We start from the raw sequence: 23,406 nt of genomic DNA on the forward strand, positions 1-23,406 counted from the left end.
GACACACATGCTCTTTGTGTTGTTTGTTTGGGAGAAGAGCATGCCCGGTCGGCTCTCGAGGGAGCTGGCTGCATGCATTGCAGGAGGTTTCCTCTCCATAAGCCCCGATCCTGCTTGGCTGTATTTTCCGGCCAGGCTTCTGCGCCTCGTGGCTCGGGTCCCACGTCCGGTATGGCGGCCCGGCGGCTTAGATCATTGGGTTCGCAGGTTGAGTTGGCGGAAGCGGAACAAGAGATGGGTCCTTCCCATTCTCCTGTCCTCTCCCCTGACTCCAATATTCCCGCTTCAGTTTTGGGAGCTCACGCTGTGATTTTTCCGGACCCAGATGTGGATATTTCTTTGTCTGCGTAGGGCTCTGAGAAGCTCAACGAGAGCGAGGAGGGAAATTCCTCCATCGATCTGCCACTGCAGTCAATGGCATTCGAGGAGCTAACTGATGTTTTAAAGCGAGCTGTCAGCAAATTAAATTTAAATTGGCCTGAAGAGGAAGTTAGTGCTGTCTGACCGGAAGAATCCTTCTTCGGCATGACTTTTTTTCCCCGGCCTCCTCTGATTATTCAGCCATTATAGGGCTTGAAAATTATAGTTATGCAGACATGTCCAGGGTTGAAGAGGCGCTTGCGAGCTATCTCTCCCCTACATTGCCGGCATGGAGAAGGCCGGTGCTCCCTTCTAAACCATGTAGAGCCACCTCAGCCCTTGTGGGGAAGGCCTACATGGCAGCAGGCCAAGCTGGTGCATCCCTGCACAACATGGTGGTTTTGCAGGCCTACCAGGCTGACCTGCTGAGAGAGCTTGACTGTAGCGAGGGACTTTGCCCTGAGGCAGTCTCTGAGCTGCGTTGAGCCATAGACCTCACGCTCCATGCCACAAAGCAATGGCCATAGGCTGTTCTATGGTTGTGTTAATTGCCTCGGAGAGGCGCCTGTGGCTTAATTTAAAAGGGATTAAGGACAAAGATAAGTTCAGTTTAAGTCCACACTGCATTTTCTGCATGATGCCAGGTGGCTGAGGCCTTCCTGCAGACCGTGCCTCCCCTCCTGGGACCTCTCTGTGGTCCTGGAGGGGCTGCTGGAGGCCCCCTTTGAGCCTTTGCACGGTATTGCTTAGCCTCTAGGCGTCAGAGCTCACTTTACTAGGGATATCACCTCGTCCAGTGCCTTGGCTAGGTGTGTTCCCCTCCAGGAAATTTGTGCTGTGGCAGGCTGGTCCTCTCTGCACACCTTTATCAGGTTCTGTAACCTGGACCAGGACCCCACTCCAGGGTCCCAGGTCCTTCAGAGCTGATTGATATCCTATTCCTTGTTTGCTCGTGCTCTCTCACGGCCCCGGGGACAGACATTGACCGGTGTGTTGCAGCGTGGGTATTGATATTCCCATAGCATCAGTCATGACGCAGCATTGAATTCCCAAGAAAGGGAACTACACAAGGTTATGTACAGTTGTGCTTAAAATTATTCATACCACTTGGACAAATCAATAGTTTTTTTTTTTCATTTATAAAAACTACTTTAGCGAAACTTCCATTGTATTCAATATACATTAGTTATGCACAACCCCACATATGTGTTAGCTAAACTTCATTTGTATACCAATAGATATGGCCAGAGATTCTCTTTTGAGCCTGTTCAAAATTAATCATACCCTATTCCCAATCTCAGAAAAAAATCTTTATTTTGTGAAAGTGCACGTGGTTTCACACTCCAGTGACTATAATCAATTTAATCAATTTAGGTGTAATCAATTTAGGCCTAATAATGTTAAATGGTAGCACCTGCTCTGTAAAGTATAATTAATGGGGCAAAGCTTTCATTATTCTCAGTCACTGTCACCATGGCAAAGAAGAAAGAACTCAGTCATGATCTTCGTACATGTCTGGTCAATGCCCATAGTGGAGGCAAAGGCTACAAGGCAATTTTGAAAGATCTGGAATTCCCTGTATCAACCGTACAGAGTATCATCAAGAAATTCAAGATGTTCAACGCTGTCAAAAACCTGGATAGGCGTGGCAGGAAGTGCAAAGTATCCTCTAGAGTCGATAGAAAGATCTGCCAAGATGCAACCAACCCCCATATCACCACCAAAGCTCTATTAGACACTCTCAACCAAGCAGGGGAGATGGTATCAAGATCCACCTTTCAGCGAATCAGCCCTGACCTGAACCCAACTGAGAATTTGTGGAGAGAGTTAAAGATCTGGCTCAGGGCTAGGAAGCCTTCCAAATCAACCACCAACTGGAGGCTTTAGCGAAGGAAGAGTGAGGAAACCTGCCGCAGCAGATCTGTAGAAATTTTGTGGAGACCTACAAGAAGCGTTTACAGCCTGTCATTAAGAAAAGAAGCTTTTCTATTGATTATTGAAACATTGTAATATAAAAGGTAGGAATCATTTTGAACATGGTGATTTTTGAATATTTGTCCATAAAAAACAATGAAATGTCAGGTTTCTTGAAATATCACATGTTGTTATTTCTTCAGTTGTTTGTCACATATTAAATATATGAAAGTATTATAAAACTCATTCTTCATCACAGAAGACAACTTAAATCACTATGAAAATACCAAGGGTATGAATAATTTTGAGCAAAACTGTATGTTTCCTGAGAAGGGAACGAGACACTGTGTCGCTGGCCACACCCCGGGTGTCCACTCGCACTTCCTTCAAACAAATAGAAGCTGGAGTGATGTGACCTAGATGCCCTTATGGACTTGCTGACATGTATTCCTCCATCTTGTGTCCTATCTGAGCCAATAAATTGGCATGTGTGCACACAGAGCTTCAGACACAACTTCCTCGACAAAGTGTTCCCATAGCGTCAGTCATGACGCAGCGACTCGTTCACTTCTCAGGGAACCGGGTTACATATGTAGCCTGGTGTAGTTCTTGAACTTTTCGAATTAGTAGTTGCACACGTTCAAAACTTCGGTGGGATACACATTGAAATAAAAAATGTGTTTAACATAAAAAATATTAAAATAGAAAATTTTCATCATTTGAATTGGGTAATTAATCTTAAACTGCATGCTAAAACATTTTAAATCTAATTTCTTACTAGAGTTGTTATTTTTAACCCAATGTGTTGTTTTTAATTAATACAAATCTTAAATATTTGCAAAGTGACAGTAAAAATAATCCTATAAAAAGCAGACGCCCTGCTGTGTGGCTGGCAGGTACAAGAAAGAGTCAGAGCTCTATTTTAGCTTTAGTATATTGTAGTGTGGACTGGAGCTGATTCTCTGCTTTTCTGTACCTGAGCAAGTAACACCAGCATCTTCACCATGGCTGCACTCGTGTGATCCAAAATCTCTATGAGAGCACTGTGTGATGTTGCTTTCACTTCCAGAACACTGAACATTATCCAGCCATATTGGGCCACTTCCCTGACCAAAGTGGGCATTTTGATGAGCGGTGACCGCTTTACCACATCCAAGCTGTCTACACACCACCTCTGCATCATTCAGGTCCCAGTCATTATCACACACTGTTCCCCACTGACCATCATGCAGGATCTCCACTCTACCAGAGCAGTTGTTGTTGCCACCAATGAGTCGCATGTTACCTTACAAGAGAAACAGCAAAATGCACATCATATTAATTTATGATAATGAATTTCTTAGGATTCTATTTCTGTTAGTAGTTAATAATATCTCAAAATGTCTTTTACATAAAAAATATTAAAATAGAAAATTTTCATCATTTGAATTGGGTAATTAATCTTAAACTACATGCTAATTATTTGTATTGTGTGAGTGTAACGTCCCGTCAGACGTAGGAGTATTAGCATCCATACGCGGATGAGGTAAAGGGCCAAAGGCTAAGATCTTGGTCGAGGTCACGGAAAAGATAGAGTCGAAAACCAGAAAGCAATGAAGAGAAAGTCAAAACCAAAACGCTAGTCCAAAAAACGAAGTCAGAAGAAAAACGAGCAAGGTCATACACGAGGAAACGAGACTATCGATAAATCAAGGCTTGGCAGGTAACACAAAGGAAACAATGCTTCGCAATGAAACTAAGGTAGCGTGCGGTTTATATAGGTCATAGAACCGGAAGTGAGCAGAAACAGTTAATATTTGGGCGACGGCTCCCTCTGGTGTTCAGGCCTCGTGACAGAACCCCCCCGTCTAAGAACACCTCCAGGTGTTCGGCGTCGAGGGCGTCCCCACGGGCGAGGGGCGGGTCTGTGGGGAAAGTTCAGGTGGAATTCATCTATGAGAGCGGGGTCCAGGATATCGTTTGCATTGACCCAGCATCGCTCCTCCGGGCCATATCCCTCCCAGTCCACCAAGTATTGGAGGCGGCGGCCCTGATGACGCGAGTTAAGGATGGTGTGAACCCGATAGGCGAGGGAACCGTCAATGTCCAGGGGAGGGGGTGGCTCATGGGCAGAGGGGTCCGCGGTCTGTGGCTCGTGATAGGGCTTGAGCAGCGATACATGAAAGGTGCGTGCGAGGCGGTAGGAGGCAGGCAGCTCTAGGTGAAACGAGACGGGATTAACCAGGTGGATGAAGCCCGTTGAAGGCGAACATGGGCTCGTTCCCAGATCTCCTGGCTTCGCCTGGACCATTCGTCCACCGCGGGGACGTCTGAGGGCTCCCCGGACCACGGGAACAGGGGGGGTTGATAGCCAAAAACACATTGGAAGGGTGTCAGCCCCGTAGAGGAATGGGTGAGGGAGTTCTGAGCGTATTCGGCCCATGGGAGGAATTCACTCCATCGATGCTGTTCCTTACTGCAGTAAGCCCTCAAAAACCTTCCTAGTTCTTGGTTCAGACGTTCGGCTTGCCCGTTAGATTGGGGGTGGTATCCTGAGCTCAGTGTGACTTTGATTCTCAGTTGCTTGCAGAACTCCTGCCAGACCCTGGAGGTAAACTGTGGCCCCCGATCCGATACAATGTCCTCGGGGAGCCCAAAATTCCGGAAGACGTTGTGGAAAATGGCTACGGCGGTCTCCATGGAAGTAGGTAATCCCTTTATGGGAACTAATTTGCATGCCTTGGAAAACCGGTCAATGATAACCATGATGGTTGTGAAGCCCTGCGAGTCGGGGAGGTCAGTGAGAAAGTCAATAGAAATGTGAGACCAGGGACGGCGTGGGACGGGTAGGGGCTCCAACAGGCCCTCAGGCAGATGGCGATCGGTTCGGGAATGGAGCATGAGCGTACAAACCTTTCTACATCCTGGAGAAGAGAAGGCCACCAAAAGGTGTGACGCGGCAATTGGGCCGTACGATGGATGCCAGGGTGGCCGGAGCTGGGGCATTCGTGCGTGCACCTGATCAGTCTTAGACGGTACGTGGTGGGAACATAATGTTTGGAGGGTGGACAATTTGGAGGAGGAGCCTCGGAGGTGTAAGCCCTTTCAATTTCTCCTATGAAATCCCAACGAATGGGGCCTACTAAAACGGATGGTGGGAGTATATTACTCGGGTGTGAGGGTGATTCGCTGACCTCATGGATTCTAGAGAGGGCGTCTGCTTTCCCGTTCTTTGTGCCGGGACGATAGGTGACCGTGAACTTGAACCGTGAGAAAAATAAGGCCCACCTGGCTTGGCGTGGATTGAGGCGCTTAGCTTCTCGGAGGTACGCCAGGTTACGGTGATCTGTGAGTATGAGGAACGGGTGAGCTGCCCCCTCCAACCAATGTCTCCATTCCTCGAGGGCAACCTTCATAGCTAGAAGTTCCTTATTGCCCACGTCGTAATTCAATTCCGCCGGTGTTAGTTTCCGAGAGTAGAAGGCACAGGGATGTAGTTTGCCGGACTCCGGCTGGCGTTGAGAAAGTACTGCTGCCACCCCGCTGTTCGAGGCGTCCACTTCTACTGTAAAAGGTAAGTCAGGTCGTGGGTGTCGGAGTATAGGGGCGGAGGAGAAGCTGTGCTTAAGCTTATCGAAGGCTGTTCGGGCTTGATCAGTCCATTTTAGTTTCTGTGGTTTCCCCTTTAATAACGAGGTCAGGGGACTGGCTATGGTGCTATAGTTCCGGATGAAACGGCGATAAAAGTTAGCAAACCCCAGGAATCGTTGGAGGCCTTTAACATTGGTGGGCTCAGGCCAGGACATGATCGCGGACACATTTGACTGGTCCATCTCCACCCCCGTTTGAGAAATCACGTAACCGAGAAACGTGATGGAGGAACGGTGGAACTCACACTTTTCCAACTTCACGAAGAGGTTATGGGTTGCCAGGCGGTGGAGGACTGCTCGAACGTGGGAAACATGTTGTTTCAAGTCTGATGAGTAGATCAAAATGTCGTCAATGTAGGCTATTACGTGGCTGTGGAGAATGTCCCTGAATATCTCATTTATCATGGATTGAAACACCGCCGGGGCGTTAGTGAGCCCGTAAGGCATGACTAGGTACTCGTAGTGTCCATTAGTGGTGTGGAAAGCAGTCTTCCATTCGTCTCCTTCTCTTATCCTGATCAGTTTGTAGGCACTGCGTAGGTCGAGTTTGGTGAACACCTTGGCCCCTTGTAGCTGTTCAAGGGCGGTTGGAACTAAGGGGAGAGGATAAGGGTAGGGCACGGTGATAGCGTTCAAACCGCGATAGTCAATGCATGGGCGGAGCCCTCCATCCTTCTTTTCCACAAAGAAGAAACCCGCCGCCGCCAGAGATGTAGAGGGCCGTATATAACCCGCTGCAAGGGCTTCTTCGATGTAGTCCTCCATAGCTTTCTTTTCTGGGATGGAGAGAGGGTAAACTCGGTTCTTAGGAGGGATGGCATTGGGGAGGAGTTCAATGGTGCAGTCCCATGGTCTGTGTGGTGGGAGCCTGGTTGCTTTTTCCTTACTAAACACTTCACATAGTTCGTAGTATTCAGGAGGGAGCAAAGTGGGACTGGACGAAGCTGGGCTTTCAATGGAAGTAGCGAGGCATGGACGTGGAGTGTGGTTCAAAAAACAGTTCTTTATGCAGAAAGGGGCCCACTGTCGGAGGTCACCATCCTTCCAGGAGATGTCTGGGTCGTGAAGCTGTAGCCATGGAAGGCCCAGCACTATGGGGTTGGACGGGGAGGAGATGACAAAGAACGATAAACGTTCATGATGGAATAATCCAAGTTGGAGGTCGATAGGTTGGGTTTGCCGAGAAATGAGGCCCCCTCCGATGGGCTGATCATCGATGGCAGTCACTCTGAGCGGGGGAATGCATGGGACTGTGGGGATGTGTAGATTGCGCACCAGCATCTCGTCCATGAGGTTGACCGCTGAACCCGAGTCAATTAGTGCTGTGACGAAAAACTGAGAATGAGCAAGGAGAAGATATGCCAGAAGAGAAACTTTGGATAAGTGAACTATGTTTTCTACCTGTGGCGTAGATGATTTTTCAGGACATCGGAGCACTCTATGACTGGGTTTTCCACAGTAGAAGCAGAGGTTGAGTTTAGTACGCCGTTCACGTTCCTCTGCTGTGACTCGTGCCCTTCCCAGCTGCATGGGTTCAGAATAATCCTCTGTGTGCGGTCGCTCCTCCATTTTATAACGCGGCAGGGGGCGTGAGGTGGCGGCTGTAGGGCGGTGCTGGCAACGCAGGTTATCCAGACGGATGGCAGTGGAAATATATTGGGACAACGTGACGTTCGTTTCACGGCATGCCATCTCTGCTTGTAACTCCGGGTTGAGCCCCTCGCGGAAGACCGCCATGAGTGCAGTAGCATTCCATCCCGACTGCGCTGCCAACGTGCGGAATTTTATAGCATAATCCGTGGCGGCGTCCCTCCCCTGGCGTAATTCCAGCAGCTGAACGGAAACATCCTTGCCGCCCGCCGGGTATTCGAACACTTCCTTAATTAAATTAGCGAAATAATCCGCGGATGATTTAACTTGGGGGTCAGAATCCCAAACTGCTGCTGCCCAATCTAGCGCTCTACCGGTTAGTAAGGATAATATGAACGCGCACCTGGTTCTTTCGTCACGGTAAGCCTCAGGTTGGTGAGCGAAATAGTTATCACACTGACGAAGAAAACCTTGGCAACGATCGGTGGATCCGTCAAACTTCTCAGGAAGGGCAAAATGAGGAAGTTCGCGGCGGGCGTCATGCGCTGGCGCGGCGGCTGCTGCCTGATCCAGTGGCTGCTGCTGGAGCTGTTGGTTAGCTGCCTTCAGCGCGTCGACCTCCCCCTGGTAAGCTTGAATAAGGACGCGCTGCCGCCACAGTGCCGCTTGCATATCTGCTGGACTCATCTCTGGCGAAGCATTCTGTAACGTCCCGTCAGACGTAGGAGTATTAGAATCCATACGCGGATGAGGTAAAGGGCCAAAGGCTAAGATCTTGGTCGAGGTCACGGAAAAGATAGAGTCGAAAACCAGAAAGCAATGAAGAGAAAGTCAAAACCAAAACGCTAGTTCAAAAAACGAAGTCAGAAGAAAAACGAGCAAGGTCATACACGAGGAAACGAGACTATCGATAAATCAAGGCTTGGCAGGTAACACAAAGGAAACAATGCTTCGCAATGAAACTAAGGTAGCGTGCGGTTTATATAGGTCATAGAACCGGAAGTGAGCAGAAAAAGTTAATATTCGGGCGACGGCTCCCTCTGGTGTTCAGGCCTCGTGACAGTGAGAAGTTTCGTTTCACTGCAGATCTGTTTTTTAGACAAAATATTCAGCATTTTTCTCCAAAATTGTCCTGTCCTATTAGAGGGGACATGCATCCCAGTTTGTATTCGTCTGACATAAAAAACATGAATAAAGTTCATGCATATTCTGCCATATTAAATGTAACTGTAATATATAAAATGTACTATGTGTTGTTTAATTTAATTAATAAAAAATAACAATTATTTATAACATAAAATTACATATTAACATAATTTGAGAGTGAAAATAATCTTACAACATGTACCTGAGCAAGTAACACCAGCATCGTCACCATGGCTGCAGTTGTGTGATCCAAATCCACTATGAGAGCACTGTGTGATGTTGCTTTCACTTCCAGAACACTGAATATTATTCAGCAATATTGGGCCACTTCCCTGACCAAAGTGGGCACTTTGATGAGCGGTGACAGCTTTACCACATCCAAGCTGTCTACACACCACCTCTGCAACATTCAGGTTCCAGTCATTATCACACACTGTTCCCCACTGACCATCATGCAGGATCTCCACTCTACCAGAGCAGGAGTCGGTGCCACCAATAAGTCGTATGTTACCTTACAAGACAAACATCAAAATTCATGTCATATTAATTTATGATAATGAATCTCTCATTATTCAATTTCTGTTAGTTGTTAATGATTTCTCAAAAATTATTAACAATAAACTCCCTGGTGTTTTATTTCTTATATATTATCTACAGTGGCTGGCAAGTGTAAGAAAGAGTCAGGGCTCTATTTTAGCTTTAGTATATTGTAGTGTGGATTGGAGCTGATTCTCTGCTTTTCTGTACCTGAGCAAGTAACACCAGCATCTTCACCATGGTTGCAGTTGTGTGATCCAAATCCTCTATGAGAGCACTGTGTGATGTTGCTTTCACTTCCAGAACACTGAATATTATTCAGCAATATTGGGCCACTTCCCTGACCAAAGTGGGCATTTTGATGAGCGGTGACTGCTTTACCACATCCAAGCTGTCTACACACCACCTCTGCATCATTCAGGTCCCAGTCATTATCACACACTGTTCCCCACTGACCATCATGCAGGATCTCCACTCTACCAGAGCAGGAGTCGGTGCCACCAATAAGTCGTATGTTACCTTACAAGACAAACATCAAAATTCATGTTATATTAATTTATGATAATGAATCTCTCATTATTCCATTTCTGTTAGTTGTTAATGATTTCTCAAAAATTATTAACAATAAATCCCCTGGTGTTTTATTTCTTATATATTATCTACAGTGGCTGGCAAGTGTAAGAAAGAGTCAGGGCTCTATTTTAGCTTTAGTATATTGTAGTGTGGATTGGAGCTGATTCTCTGCTTTTCTGTACCTGAGCAAGTAACACCAGCATCTTCACCATGGTTGCAGTTGTGTGATCCAAATCCTCTATGAGAGCACTGTGTGATGTTGCTTTCACTTCCAGAACACTGAATATTATTCAGCAATATTGGGCCACTTCCCTGACCAAAGTGGGCATTTTGATGAGCGGTGACTGCTTTACCACATCCAAGCTGTCTACACACCACCTCTGCATCATTCAGGTCCCAGTCATTATCACACACTGTTCCCCACTGACCATCATGCAGGATCTCCACTCTACCAGAGCAGGAGTCGGTGCCACCAATAAGTCGTATGTTACCTTACAAGACAAACATCAAAATTCATGTTATATTAATTTATGATAATGAATCTCTCATTATTCCATTTCTGTTAGTTGTTAATGATTTCTCAAAAATTATTAACAATAAATCCCCTGGTGTTTTATTTCTTATATATTATCTACAGTGGCTGGCAAGTGTAAGAAAGAGTCAGGGCTCTATTTTAGCTTTAGTATATTGTAGTGTGGATTGGAGCTGATTCTCTGCTTTTCTGTACCTGAGCAAGTAACACCAGCATCTTCACCATGGTTGCAGTTGTGTGATCCAAATCCTCTATGAGAGCACTGTGTGATGTTGCTTTCACTTCCAGAACACTGAATATTATTCAGCAATATTGGGCCACTTCCCTGACCAAAGTGGGCATTTTGATGAGCGGTGACTGCTTTACCACATCCAAGCTGTCTACACACCACCTCTGCATCATTCAGGTCCCAGTCATTATCACACACTGTTCCCCACTGACCATCATGCAGGATCTCCACTCTACCAGAGCAGGAGTCGGTGCCACCAATGAGTCGTATGTTAGCGCCATCTAGGACAAAACATCAAAAACCATGTTCATGTTAATTAATTATAGTGAATCTTATTATTTATCAATACTTTAAATGATTATTTCTAATCATTTCTCAACCATTCTTTGTTTTCCATTGTGTTTGCCATTGTGTTTTGTTCTCATGGTTTTTGTTCTCGTGTTCTTTAGATTGTGTTTGTCAGATTTGTTTGCCACACGGACTGCGCTTTTTGGTTCATGACCTTTTTGCCTGTTATTTGGCCAGCAAGTCCACTCTAGCATTTTTGGTCTTCAGGAAGCGCTCCATGTATGTGTGTCGATTGTTTGTCCTGTCTGTCTAGACAGAAACAAGACAAGAGATTTATGGTGTTAAATGTGTGTGCATCCGTGCCCCCGTTTTATCACGGAGGATGACACACATGCTCTTTGTGTTGTTTGTTTGGGAGAAGAGCATGCCCGGTCGGCTCTCGAGGGAGCTGGCTGCATGCATTGCAGGAGGTTTCCTCTCCATAAGCCCCGATCCTGCTTGGCTGTATTTTCCGGCCAGGCTTCTGCGCCTCGTGGCTCGGGTCCCACGTCCGGTATGGCGGCCCGGCGGCTTAGATCATTGGGTTCGCAGGTTGAGTTGGCGGAAGCGGAACAAGAGATGGGTCCTTCCCATTCTCCTGTCCTCTCCCCTGACTCCAATATTCCCGCTTCAGTTTTGGGAGCTCACGCTGTGATTTTTCCGGACCCAGATGTGGATATTTCTTTGTCTGCATAGGGCTCTGAGAAGCTCAACGAGAGCGAGGAGGGAAATTCCTCCATCGATCTGCCACTGCAGTCAATGGCATTCGAGGAGCTAACTGATGTTTTAACGCGAGCTGTCAGCAAATTAAATTTAAATTGGCCTGAAGAGGAAGTTAGTGCTGTCTGACCGCTTCCTGCCTTGTGCCCCTCCCACTCAGACAGCTTCCGTTTTTCCAGGACCTCCATGCTGAGTTATCGAGGTCCTGGAAGAATCCTTCTTCGGCATGACTTTTTTTCCCCGGCCTCCTCTGATTATTCAGCCATTATAGGGCTTGAAAATTATAGTTATGCAGACATGTCCAGGGTTGAAGAGGCGCTTGCGAGCTATCTCTCCCCTACATTGCCGGCATGGAGGAGGCCGGTGCTCCCTTCTAAACCATGTAGAGCCACCTCAGCCCTTGTGGGGAAGGCCTACATGGCAGCAGGCCAAGCTGGTGCATCCCTGCACAACATGGTGGTTTTGCAGGCCTACCAGGCTGACCTGCTGAGAGAGCTTGACTGTAGCGAGGGACTTTGCCCTGAGGCAGTCTCTGAGCTGCATTGAGCCATAGACCTCACGCTCCATGCCACAAAGCAATGGCCATAGGCTGTTCTATGGTTGTGTTAATTGCCTCGGAGAGGCGCCTGTGGCTTAATTTAAAAGGGATTAAGGACAAAGATAAGTTCAGTTTAAGTCCACACTGCATTTTCTGCACGATGCCAGGTGGCTGAGGCCTTCCTGCAGACCGTGCCTCCCCTCCTGGGACCTCTCTGTGGTCCTGGAGGGGCTGCTGGAGGCCCCCTTTGAGCCTTTGCACGGTATTGCTTAGCCTCTAGGCGTCAGAGCTCACTTTACTAGGGATATCGCCTCGTCCAGTGCTTTGGCTAGGTGTGTTCCCCTCCAGGAAATGTGTGCTGTGGCAGGCTGGTGCTCTCTGCACACCTTTATCAGGTTCTGTAACCTGGACCAGGACCCCACTCCAGGGTCCCAGGTCCTTCAGAGCTGATTGATATCCTATTCCTTGTTTGCTCGTGCTCTCTCACGGCCCCGGGGACAGACACTGACCGGTGTGTTGCAGCGTGGGTATTGATATTCCCATAGCATCAGTCATGACGCAGCATTGAATTCCCAAGAAAGGGAACTACACAAGGTTATGTACAGTTCTGCTTAAAATTATTCATACCGCTTGGACAAATCAATAGTTTTTTTTTTTCATTTATAAAAACTATTTTAGCGAAACTTCCATTGTATTCAATATACATTAGTTATGCACAACCCCACATATGTGTTAGCTAAACTTCATTTGTATACCAATAGATATGGCCAGAGATTCTCTTTTGAGCCTGTTCAAAATTAATCATACCCTATTCCCAATCTCAGAAAAAAATCTTTATTTTGTGAAAGTGCACGTGGTTTCACACTCCAGTGACTATAATCAATTTAATCAATTTAGGTGTAATCAATTTAGGCCTAATAATGTTAAATGGTAGCACCTGCTCTGTAAAGTATAATTAATGGGGCAAAGCTTTCATTATTCTCAGTCACTGTCACCATGGCAAAGAAGAAAGAACTCAGTCATGATCTTCGTACATGTCTGGTCAATGCCCATAGTGGAGGCAAAGGCAACAAGGCAATTTTGAAAGATCTGGAATTCCCTGTATCAACCGTACAGAGTATCATCAAGAAATTCAAGATGTTCAATGCTGTCAAAAACCTGGATAGGCGTGGCAGGAAGCGCAAAGTATCCTCTAGAGTCGATAGAAAGATCTGCCAAGATGCAACCAACCCCCATATCACCACCAAAGCTCTATTAGACACTCTCAACCAAGCAGGGGAGATGGTATCAAGATCCACCTTTCAGCGAATCAGCCCTGACCTGAACCCAACTGAGAATTTGTGGAGAGTGTTAAAGATCTGGCTCAGGGCTAGGAAGCCTTCCAAATCAACCACCAACTGGAGGCTTTAGCGAAGGAAGAGTGAGGAAACCTGCCGCAGCAGATCTGTAGAAATTTTGTGGAGACCTACAAGAAGCGTTTACAGCCTGTCATTAAGAAAAGAAGCTTTTCTATTGATTATTGAAACATTGTAATATAAAAGGTAGGAATCATTTTGAACATGGTGATTTTTGAATATTTGTCCATAAAAAACAATGAAATGTCAGGTTTCTTGAAATATCACATGTTATTTCTTCAGTTGTTTGTCACATATTAAATATATGAAAGTATTATAAAACTCATTCTTCATCACAGAAGACAACTTAAAAACACTATGAAAATACCAAGGGTATGAATAATTTTGAGCAAAACTGTATGTTTCTTGAGAAGGGAACGAGACACTGTGTCGCTGGCCACACCCCGGGTGTCCACTCGCACTTCCTTCAAACAAATAGAAGCTGGAGTGATGTGACGTAGATGCCCTTATGGACTTGCTGACATGTATTCCTCCATCTTGTGTCCTATCCGAGCCAATAAATTGGCGTGTGTGCACACAGAGCTTCAGACACAACTTCCTCGACAAAGTGTTCCCATAGCGTCAGTCATGACGCAGCGACTCGTTCACTTCTCAGGGAAACGGTTTACCTATATAGCCTGGTGTAGTTCTTGAACTTTTCGAATTAGTAGTTGCACACGTTCAAAACTTCGGTGGGATACACATTGAAATAAAAAATGTGTTTTACATAAAGAATATTAAAATAGAAAATTTCCTTCATTAGTATTGGGTAATTAATCTTAAACTGCATGCTAAAACATTTTAAATCTAATTTCTTACTAGAGTTGTTATTTTTAACCCAATGTGTTGTTTTTAATTAATACAAATCTTAAATATTTGCAAAGTGACAGTAAAAATAATCCTATAAAAAGCAGACGCCCTGCTGTGTGGCTGGCAGGTACAAGAAAGAGTCAGAGCTCTATTTTAGCTTTAGTATATTGTGGTGTGGACTGGAGCTGATTCTCTGCTTTTCTGTACCTGAGCAAGTAACACCAGCATCTTCACCATGGCTGCAGTCGTGTGATCCAAATTCTCTATGAGAGCACTGTGTGATGTTGCTTTCACTTCCAGAACACTGAACATTATTCAGCATTATTGGGCCACTTCCCTGACCAAAGTGGGCATTTTGATGAGCGGTGACAGCTTTACCACATCCAAGCTGTCTACACACCACCTCTGCATCATTCAGGTCCCAGTCATTATCACACACTGTTCCCCACTGACCACTGTGCAGGATCTCCACTCTACCAGAGCAGTTGTTGTTGCCACCAATGAGTCGCATGTTACCTTACAAGAGAAACAGCAAAATGCACATCATATTAATTTATGATAATGAATTTCTTAGGATTCTATTTCTGTTAGTAGTTAATAATATCTCAGAAAATGTCTTTAACATAAAAAATATTAAAATAGAAAATTTTCATCATTTGAATTGGGTTATTAATCTTAAACTACATGCTAATTATTTGTATTGTGTGAGAAGTTTTTTAGACAAAATATTCAGCATTTTTCTCCAAAATTGTCCTGTCCAATTAGAGGGGACATGCATCCCAGTTTGTATTCGTCTGACATAAAAAACATGAATAAAGTTCATGCATATTCTGCCATATTAAATGTAACTGTAATATATAAAATGTACTATGTGTTGTTTAATTTAATTAATAAAACATAACATATGTATTTATAACATAAAATTACATATTAACATAATTTGAGAGTGAAAATAAATCTTACAACATGTACCTGAGCAAGTAACACCAGCATCTTCACCATGGCTGCAGCCGTGTGATCCAAATCCACTATGAGAGCACTGTGTGATGCTGCTTTCACTTCCAGAACACTGAATATTATTCAGCAATATTGGGCCACTTCCCTGACCAAAGTGGGCACTTTGATGAGCGGTGACAGCTTTACCACATCCAAGCTGTCTACACACCACCTCTGCATCATTCAGGTCCCAGTCATTATCACACACTGTTCCCCACTGACCATCATGCAGGATCTCCACTCTACCAGAGCAGGAGTCGGTGCCATTAATGAGTTGTATGTTACCTTACAAGACAAACATCAAAATTCATGTTATATTAATTTATGATAATGAATCTCTCATTATTCCATTTCTGTTAGTTGTTAATGATTTCTCAAAAATTATTAACAATAAACCCCCTGGTGTTTTATTTCTTATATATTATCTACAGTGGCTGGCAAGTGTAAGAAAGAGTCAGGGCTCTATTTTAGCTTTAGTATATTGTAGTGTGGATTGGAGCTGATTCTCTGCTTTTCTGTACCTGAGCAAGTAACACCAGCATCTTCACCATGGTTGCAGTTGTGTGATCCAAATCCTCTATGAGAGCACTGTGTGATGCTGCGTTCACTTCCAGAACACGGAACATCATCCAGCCATATTGGGCCACTTCCCTGACCAAAGTGAGCATTTTGATGAGCGGTGACCGCTTTACCACATCCAATCTGTCTACACACCACCTCTGCATCATTCAGGTCCCAGTCATCATCACACACTGTTCCCCACTGACCACTGTGCAGGATCTCCACTCTACCAGAGCAGGAGTCGGTGCCACCAATGAATCGTATGTTAGCGCCATCTAGGACAAAACATCAGAATTTATGTTCATGTTAATTAATCATAGTGAATATTTTTTTTAATTATTTTTAATAATTAGTCAAAGAACATTAAATACATTTTACATAATGAATAGTGAACATTATTTGTACTAGTTCAAATATTCAGTATTTAGCTGAATATTAATAACTTTTCAATCCAATTCATTACTCTTTTAAAGAAACCCCCCACTCCTTTCTTTAAAGGCTGATAAAAACTTTGTTAGCAATGTATTATAAAAAGTTAATTTCTAAGGACTGTTATTGTCACTCCAAATACAGGGAGAGAAGAAAGATAAGGTATGTAAAGGGAGAGAGATAAAAAGAAAAAAGTAAAAATACACAAATAAGTTAAATTAAATTGCTTAAAATGCAGATGAAATGCAAATAAATCTAATTGGAAATAAAAAAGTAACAAACATCAGTACAACTCTGCTGTTTTCCCTACAGCCTGACTAGTGGACATCCCCACAATGCTGACTAGAATATGAATTAGTGCAAATGACTAGTCTATGCAACACTGAAATGGCACCACCCGCACTTCCCCCTTTAAATTGTGTAATTGTGTTTGTCAGATTGTTTGCCACATGGACTGTGCTTTCTGGCTTTTTGCACTCTGATTCTTGCTCACTGTTTTGGACTGTTTTGGTTTTCTATTTAATAAAAACAATGCAAATGGATTCTGCTTCTGCCTCTTCTGAAGCCACATTATAAACAATATTATAAGCAGCATAACCGAATATTTTATATACATATAGACAATTTCATTGGATATTCGTGGGTTTATGGAACAGCCATCTTTGATTTTTCAACCATCAATATTATTTGTATCATGTTAGAAGTTTCATTTCACTGTATGCCTGTCTTTTTTTTTTTTTTTTATACAAATTTTTCTGCATTTTTCTCCAAAACCTTCCTGTCTTATTAGAGGGGACACGGCCCCCAGTTTGTATTTGTAACTGACATAAATAACAGGAATAAACTTCATGCAAATTCTGACATATTAAATGTGACTATAAATAGATAAAATGTAAAATGTGCTGTTTTTTAATTAGTAAAAAAAATTACATTTTTCCAGTTTGACAGTGAAAATAATGATTTAATTTTAGACCATTAGGTTGTTAATTTCATATATATTATCTACAGTGACTGGTGAGTATAAGAAAGAGTCAGGACTCTATTTTAGCTTTAGTATATTGTAGTGTGGACTGGAGCTGATTCTTTGCTTTTCTGTACCTGAGCAAGTAACACCAGCATCTTCACCATGGCTGCAGTCATGTGATCTAAATCCACTATGAGAGCACTGTGTGATGCTGCTTTCACTTCCAGAACACTGAACATTATTCAGCCATTTTGGGCCACTTCTCTGATGATTCTACTTCTGTTAGTTGTTAATAATTTCTCATAAAATGTCTTTTAAATGAATAATAATAAAATAGAAAATTTGCATCACCTGAATTGGGTAATTAATCTTAAACTGCATGTTAAACATTTTAAATCCAATTTGTTAGTTTTTTTTTAACCCACCAACTCCAGTTATAAATACCATCAATATTATTTATATGGTGTAAGAAGTTTCATTTCATTGTAGGCCTGTTTTTTTTTTAACCAAAATTTTCGGCATTTTTCTTCAAAACCTTCCTGTCCTATTAGAGGGGACACGGCCCCCATTTTGTATTCAGCTGATGTAAATAACATAAATAAACTTCATGCATATTCTGCCAAATTAAATGTAACTATAAAAATATAAAATTAATTATGTGTTGTTTAATTTAATTAATAAAAAATGACATTTTTCCAAATTGACTGTGAAAATAATCTTAGCACATCAGAAAGCCTGGTGTTTTTTTTCTTATATATTATCTACAGTGGCTGGCGAGTATAAGAGAGTCAGGGCTCTATGTTAGTACATTCTGATTCTCTGCTTTTCTGTACCTGAGCAAGTAACACCAGCATCTTCACCATGGTTGCAGTTGTGTGATCCAAATCCTCTATGAGAGCACTGTGTGATGGAGCGTTCACTTCCAGAACACTGAACATTATTCAGCCATATTGGGCCACTTCCCTGACCAAAGTGGGCATTTTGATGAGCAGTGACAGCTTTACCACATCCAAGCTGTCTACACACCACATCTGCATCATTCAGGTTCCAGTCATCATCACACACTGTTCCCCACTGACCACTGTGCAGGATCTCCACTGTACCAGAGCAGGAGTCGGTGCCACCAATGAGTTGTATGTTACCTTACAAGACAAACAGAAAAATTCATGTTATATTAATTTATGATAATGAATCTCTCATTATTCCATTTCTGTTAGTTGTTAATGATTTCTCAAAAACTATTAACAATAAACCCCCTGGTGTTTTATTTCTTATATATTATCTACAGTGGCTGGCAAGTGTAAGAAAGAGTCAGGGCTCTATTTTAGCTTTAGTATATTGTAGTGTGGATTGGAGCTGATTCTCTGCTTTTCTGTACCTGAGCAAGTAACACCAGCATCTTCACCATGGTTGCAGTTGTGTGATCCAAATCCTCTATGAGAGCACTGTGTGATGTTGCTTTCACTTCCAGAACACTGAACATTATCCAGCCATATTGGACCACTTCCCTGACCAAAGTGGGCATTTTGATGAGCGGTGACCGCTTTACCACATCCAAGCTGTCTACACACCACCTCTGCATCATTCAGGTCCCAGATATCATCACACACTGTTCCCCACTGACCATCATGCAGGATCTCCACTCTACCAGAGCAGTTGTTGTTGCCACCAATGAGTCGCATGTTACCTTACAAGAGAAACAGCAAAATGCACATCATATTAATTTATGATAATGAATTTCTTAGGATTCTATTTCTGTTAGTAGTTAATAATATCTCAAAAAATGTCTTTTACATAAAAAATATTAAAATAGAAAATTTTCATCATTTGAATTGGGTTATTAATCTTAAACTACATGCTAATTATTTGTATTGTGTGAGTGTAATGTCCCGTCAGACGTAGGAGTATTAGAATCCATACGCGGATGAGGTAAAGGGCCAAAGGCTAAGATCTTGGTCGAGGTCACGGAAAAGATAGAGTCGAAAACCAGAAAGCAATGAAGAGAAAGTCAAAACCAAAACGCTAGTCCAAAAAACGAAGTCAGAAGGAAAACGAGCAAGGTCATACACGAGGAAACGAGACTATCGATAAATCAAGGCTTGGCAGGTAACACAAAGGAAACAATGCTTCGCAATGAAACTAAGGTAGCGTGCGGTTTATATAGGTCATAGAACCGGAAGTGAGCAGAAAAAGTTAATATTCGGGCGACGGCTCCCTCTGGTGTTCAGGCCTCGTGACAGTGAGAAGTTTCGTTTCACTGCAGATCTGTTTTTTAGACAAAATATTCAGCATTTTTCTCCAAAATTGTCCTGTCCTATTAGAGGGGACATGCATCCCAGTTTGTATTCGTCTGACATAAAAAACATGAATAAAGTTCATGCATATTCTGCCATATTAAATGTAACTGTAATATATAAAATGTACTATGTGTTGTTTAATTTAATTAATAAAAAATAACAATTATTTATAACATAAAATTACATATTAACATAATTTGAGAGTGAAAATAATCTTACAACATGTACCTGAGCAAGTAACACCAGCATCGTCTCCATGGCTGCAGTTGTGTGATCCAAATCCACTATGAGAGCACTGTGTGATGTTGCTTTCACTTCCAGAACACTGAATATTATTCAGCAATATTGGGCCACTTCCCTGACCAAAGTGGGCACTTTGATGAGCGGTGACAGCTTTACCACATCCAAGCTGTCTACACACCACGTCTGCATCATTCAGGTTCCAGTCATTATCACACACTGTTCCCCACTGACCATCATGCAGGATCTCCACTCTACCAGAGCAGGAGTCGGTGCCACCAATAAGTCGTATGTTACCTTACAAGACAAACATCAAAATTCATGTTATATTAATTTATGATAATGAATCTCTCATTATTCCATTTCTGTTAGTTGTTAATGATTTCTCAAAAATTATTAAAAATAAACCCCCCTGGTGTTTTATTTCTTATATATTATCTACAGTGGCTGGCAAGTGTAAGAAAGAGTCAGGGCTCTATTTTAGCTTTAGTATATTGTAGTGTGGATTGGAGCTGATTCTCTGCTTTTCTGTACCTGAGCAAGTAACACCAGCATCTTCACCATGGCTGCAGTTGTGTGATCCAAATCCTCTATGAGAGCACTGTGTGATGTTGCATTCACTTCCAGAACACTGAATATTATTCAGCAATATTGGGCCACTTCCCTGACCAAAGTGGGCATTTTGATGAGCGGTGACTGCTTTACCACATCCAAGCTGTCTACACACCACCTCTGCATCATTCAGGTCCCAGTCATTATCACACACTGTTCCCCACTGACCATCATGCAGGATCTCCACTCTACCAGAGCAGGAGTCGGTGCCACCAATGAGTCGTACGTTAGCGCCATCTAGGACAAAACATCAAAAACCATGTTCATGTTAATTAATTATAGTGAATCTTATTATTTATCAATACTTTAAACGATTATTTCTAATCATTTCTCAACCATTCTTTGTTTTCCATTGTGTTTGCCATTGTGTTTTGTTCTCATGGTTTTTGTTCTCGTGTTCTTTAGATTGTGTTTGTCAGATTTGTTTGCCACACGGACTGCGCTTTTTGGTTCATGACCTTTTTGCCTGTTATTTGGCCAGCAAGTCCACTCTAGCATTTTTGGTCTTCAGGAAGCGCTCCATGTATGTGTGTCGATTGTTTGTCCTGTCTGTCTAGACAGAAACAAGACAAGAGATTTATGGTGTTAAATGTGTGTGCATCCGTGCCCCCGTTTTATCACGGAGGATGACACACATGCTCTTTGTGTTGTTTGTTTGGGAGAAGAGCATGCCCGGTCGGCTCTCGAGGGAGCTGGCTGCATGCATTGCAGGAGGTTTCCTCTCCATAAGCCCCGATCCTGCTTGGCTGTATTTTCCGGCCAGGCTTCTGCGCCTCGTGGCTCGGGTCCCACGTCCGGTATGGCGGCCCGGCGGCTTAGATCATTGGGTTCGCAGGTTGAGTTGGCGGAAGCGGAACAAGAGATGGGTCCTTCCCATTCTCCTGTCCTCTCCCCTGACTCTAATATTCCCGCTTCAGTTTTGGGAGCTCACGCTGTGATTTTTCCGGACCCAGATGTGGATATTTCTTTGTCTGCGTAGGGCTCTGAGAAGCTCAACGAGAGCGAGGAGGGAAATTCCTCCATCGATCTGCCACTGCAGTCAATGGCATTCGAGGAGCTAACTGATGTTTTAAAGCGAGCTGTCAGCAAATTAAATTTAAATTGGCCTGAAGAGGAAGTTAGTGCTGTCTGACCGCTTCCTGCCTTGTGCCCCTCCCACTCAGACAGCTTCCGTTTTTCCAGGACCTCCATGCTGAGTTATCGAGGTCCTGGAAGAATCCTTCTTCGGCATGACTTTTTTTCCCCGGCCTCCTCTGATTATTCAGCCATTATAGGGCTTGAAAATTATAGTTATGCAGACATGTCCAGGGTTGAAGAGGCGCTTGCGAGCTATCTCTCCCCTACATTGCCGGCATGGAGAAGGCCGGTGCTCCCTTCTAAACCATGTAGAGTCACCTCAGCCCTTGTGGGGAAGGCCTACATGGCAGCAGGCCAAGCTGGTGCATCCCTGCACAACATGGTGGTTTTGCAGGCCTACCAGGCTGACCTGCTGAGAGAGCTTGACTGTAGCGAGGGACTTTGCCCTGAGGCAGTCTCTGAGCTGCGTTGAGCCATAGACCTCACGCTCCATGCCACAAAGCAATGGCCATAGGCTGTTCTATGGTTGTGTTAATTGCCTCGGAGAGGCGCCTGTGGCTTAATTTAAAAGGGATTAAGGACAAAGATAAGTTCAGTTTAAGTCCACACTGCATTTTCTGCATGATGCCAGGTGGCTGAGGCCTTCCTGCAGACCGTGCCTCCCCTCCTGGGACCTCTCTGTGGTCCTGGAGGGGCTGCTGGAGGCCCCCTTTGAGCCTTTGCACGGTATTGCTTAGCCTCTAGGCGTCAGAGCTCACTTTACTAGGGATATCACCTCGTCCAGTGCCTTGGCTAGGTGTGTTCCCCTCCAGGAAATTTGTGCTGTGGCAGGCTGGTCCTCTCTGCACACCTTTATCAGGTTCTGTAACCTGGACCAGGACCCCACTCCAGGGTCCCAGGTCCTTCAGAGCTGATTGATATCCTATTCCTTGTTTGCTCGTGCTCTCTCACGGCCCCGGGGACAGACATTGACCGGTGTGTTGCAGCGTGGGTATTGATATTCCCATAGCATCAGTCATGACGCAGCATTGAATTCCCAAGAAAGGGAACTACACAAGGTTATGTACAGTTCTGCTTAAAATTATTCATACCGCTTGGACAAATCAATAGTTTTTTTTTTTTTCATTTATAAAAACTACTTTAGCGAAACTTCCATTGTATTCAATATACATTAGTTATGCACAACCCCACATATGTGTTAGCTAAACTTCATTTGTATACCAATAGATATGGCCAGAGATTCTCTTTTGAGCCTGTTCAAAATTAATCATACCCTATTCCCAATCTCAGAAAAAAATCTTTATTTTGTGAAAGTGCACGTGGTTTCACACTCCAGTGACTATAATCAATTTAATCAATTTAGGTGTAATCAATTTAGGCCTAATAATGTTAAATGGTAGCACCTGCTCTGTAAAGTATAATTAATGGGGCAAAGCTTTCATTATTCTCAGTCACTGTCACCATGGCAAAGAAGAAAGAACTCAGTCATGATCTTCGTACATGTCTGGTCAATGCCCATAGTGGAGGCAAAGGCTACAAGGCAATTTTGAAAGATCTGGAATTCCCTGTATCAACCGTACAGAGTATCATCAAGAAATTCAAGATGTTCAACGCTGTCAAAAACCTGGATAGGCGTGGCAGGAAGTGCAAAGTATCCTCTAGAGTCGATAGAAAGATCTGCCAAGATGCAACCAACCCCCATATCACCACCAAAGCTCTATTAGACACTCTCAACCAAGCAGGGGAGATGGTATCAAGATCCACCTTTCAGCGAATCAGCCCTGACCTGAACCCAACTGAGAATTTGTGGAGAGAGTTAAAGATCTGGCTCAGGGCTAGGAAGCCTTCCAAATCAACCACCAACTGGAGGCTTTAGCGAAGGAAGAGTGAGGAAACCTGCCGCAGCAGATCTGTAGAAATTTTGTGGAGAC

General features: G+C 43.8%; 1 protein-coding gene across 1 annotated transcript in view; it reads right to left on the minus strand.

Moving 5' to 3' along the window:
* LOC131369868 (uncharacterized) overlaps positions 1-23,406 on the minus strand; it is a 123,069-nt gene that overhangs the window by 62,779 nt on the left and 36,884 nt on the right. Inside the window, 13 exon segments of the mRNA XM_058416762.1 lie at positions 3,251-3,559; positions 4,847-4,858; positions 8,842-9,144; positions 9,306-9,695; positions 9,932-10,234; positions 10,396-10,791; positions 14,507-14,815; positions 15,263-15,580; positions 15,817-16,139; positions 18,076-18,391; positions 18,607-18,936; positions 19,766-20,083; positions 20,300-20,627. Of these exon segments, the coding sequence (XP_058272745.1) occupies positions 3,251-3,559; positions 4,847-4,858; positions 8,842-9,144; positions 9,306-9,695; positions 9,932-10,234; positions 10,396-10,791; positions 14,507-14,815; positions 15,263-15,580; positions 15,817-16,139; positions 18,076-18,391; positions 18,607-18,936; positions 19,766-20,083; positions 20,300-20,627 (3,955 nt within the window).

This window comes from Hemibagrus wyckioides, linkage group LG02, assembly GCF_019097595.1.
Source record: "Hemibagrus wyckioides isolate EC202008001 linkage group LG02, SWU_Hwy_1.0, whole genome shotgun sequence".
Classification (NCBI taxonomy): domain Eukaryota; kingdom Metazoa; phylum Chordata; class Actinopteri; order Siluriformes; family Bagridae; genus Hemibagrus; species Hemibagrus wyckioides.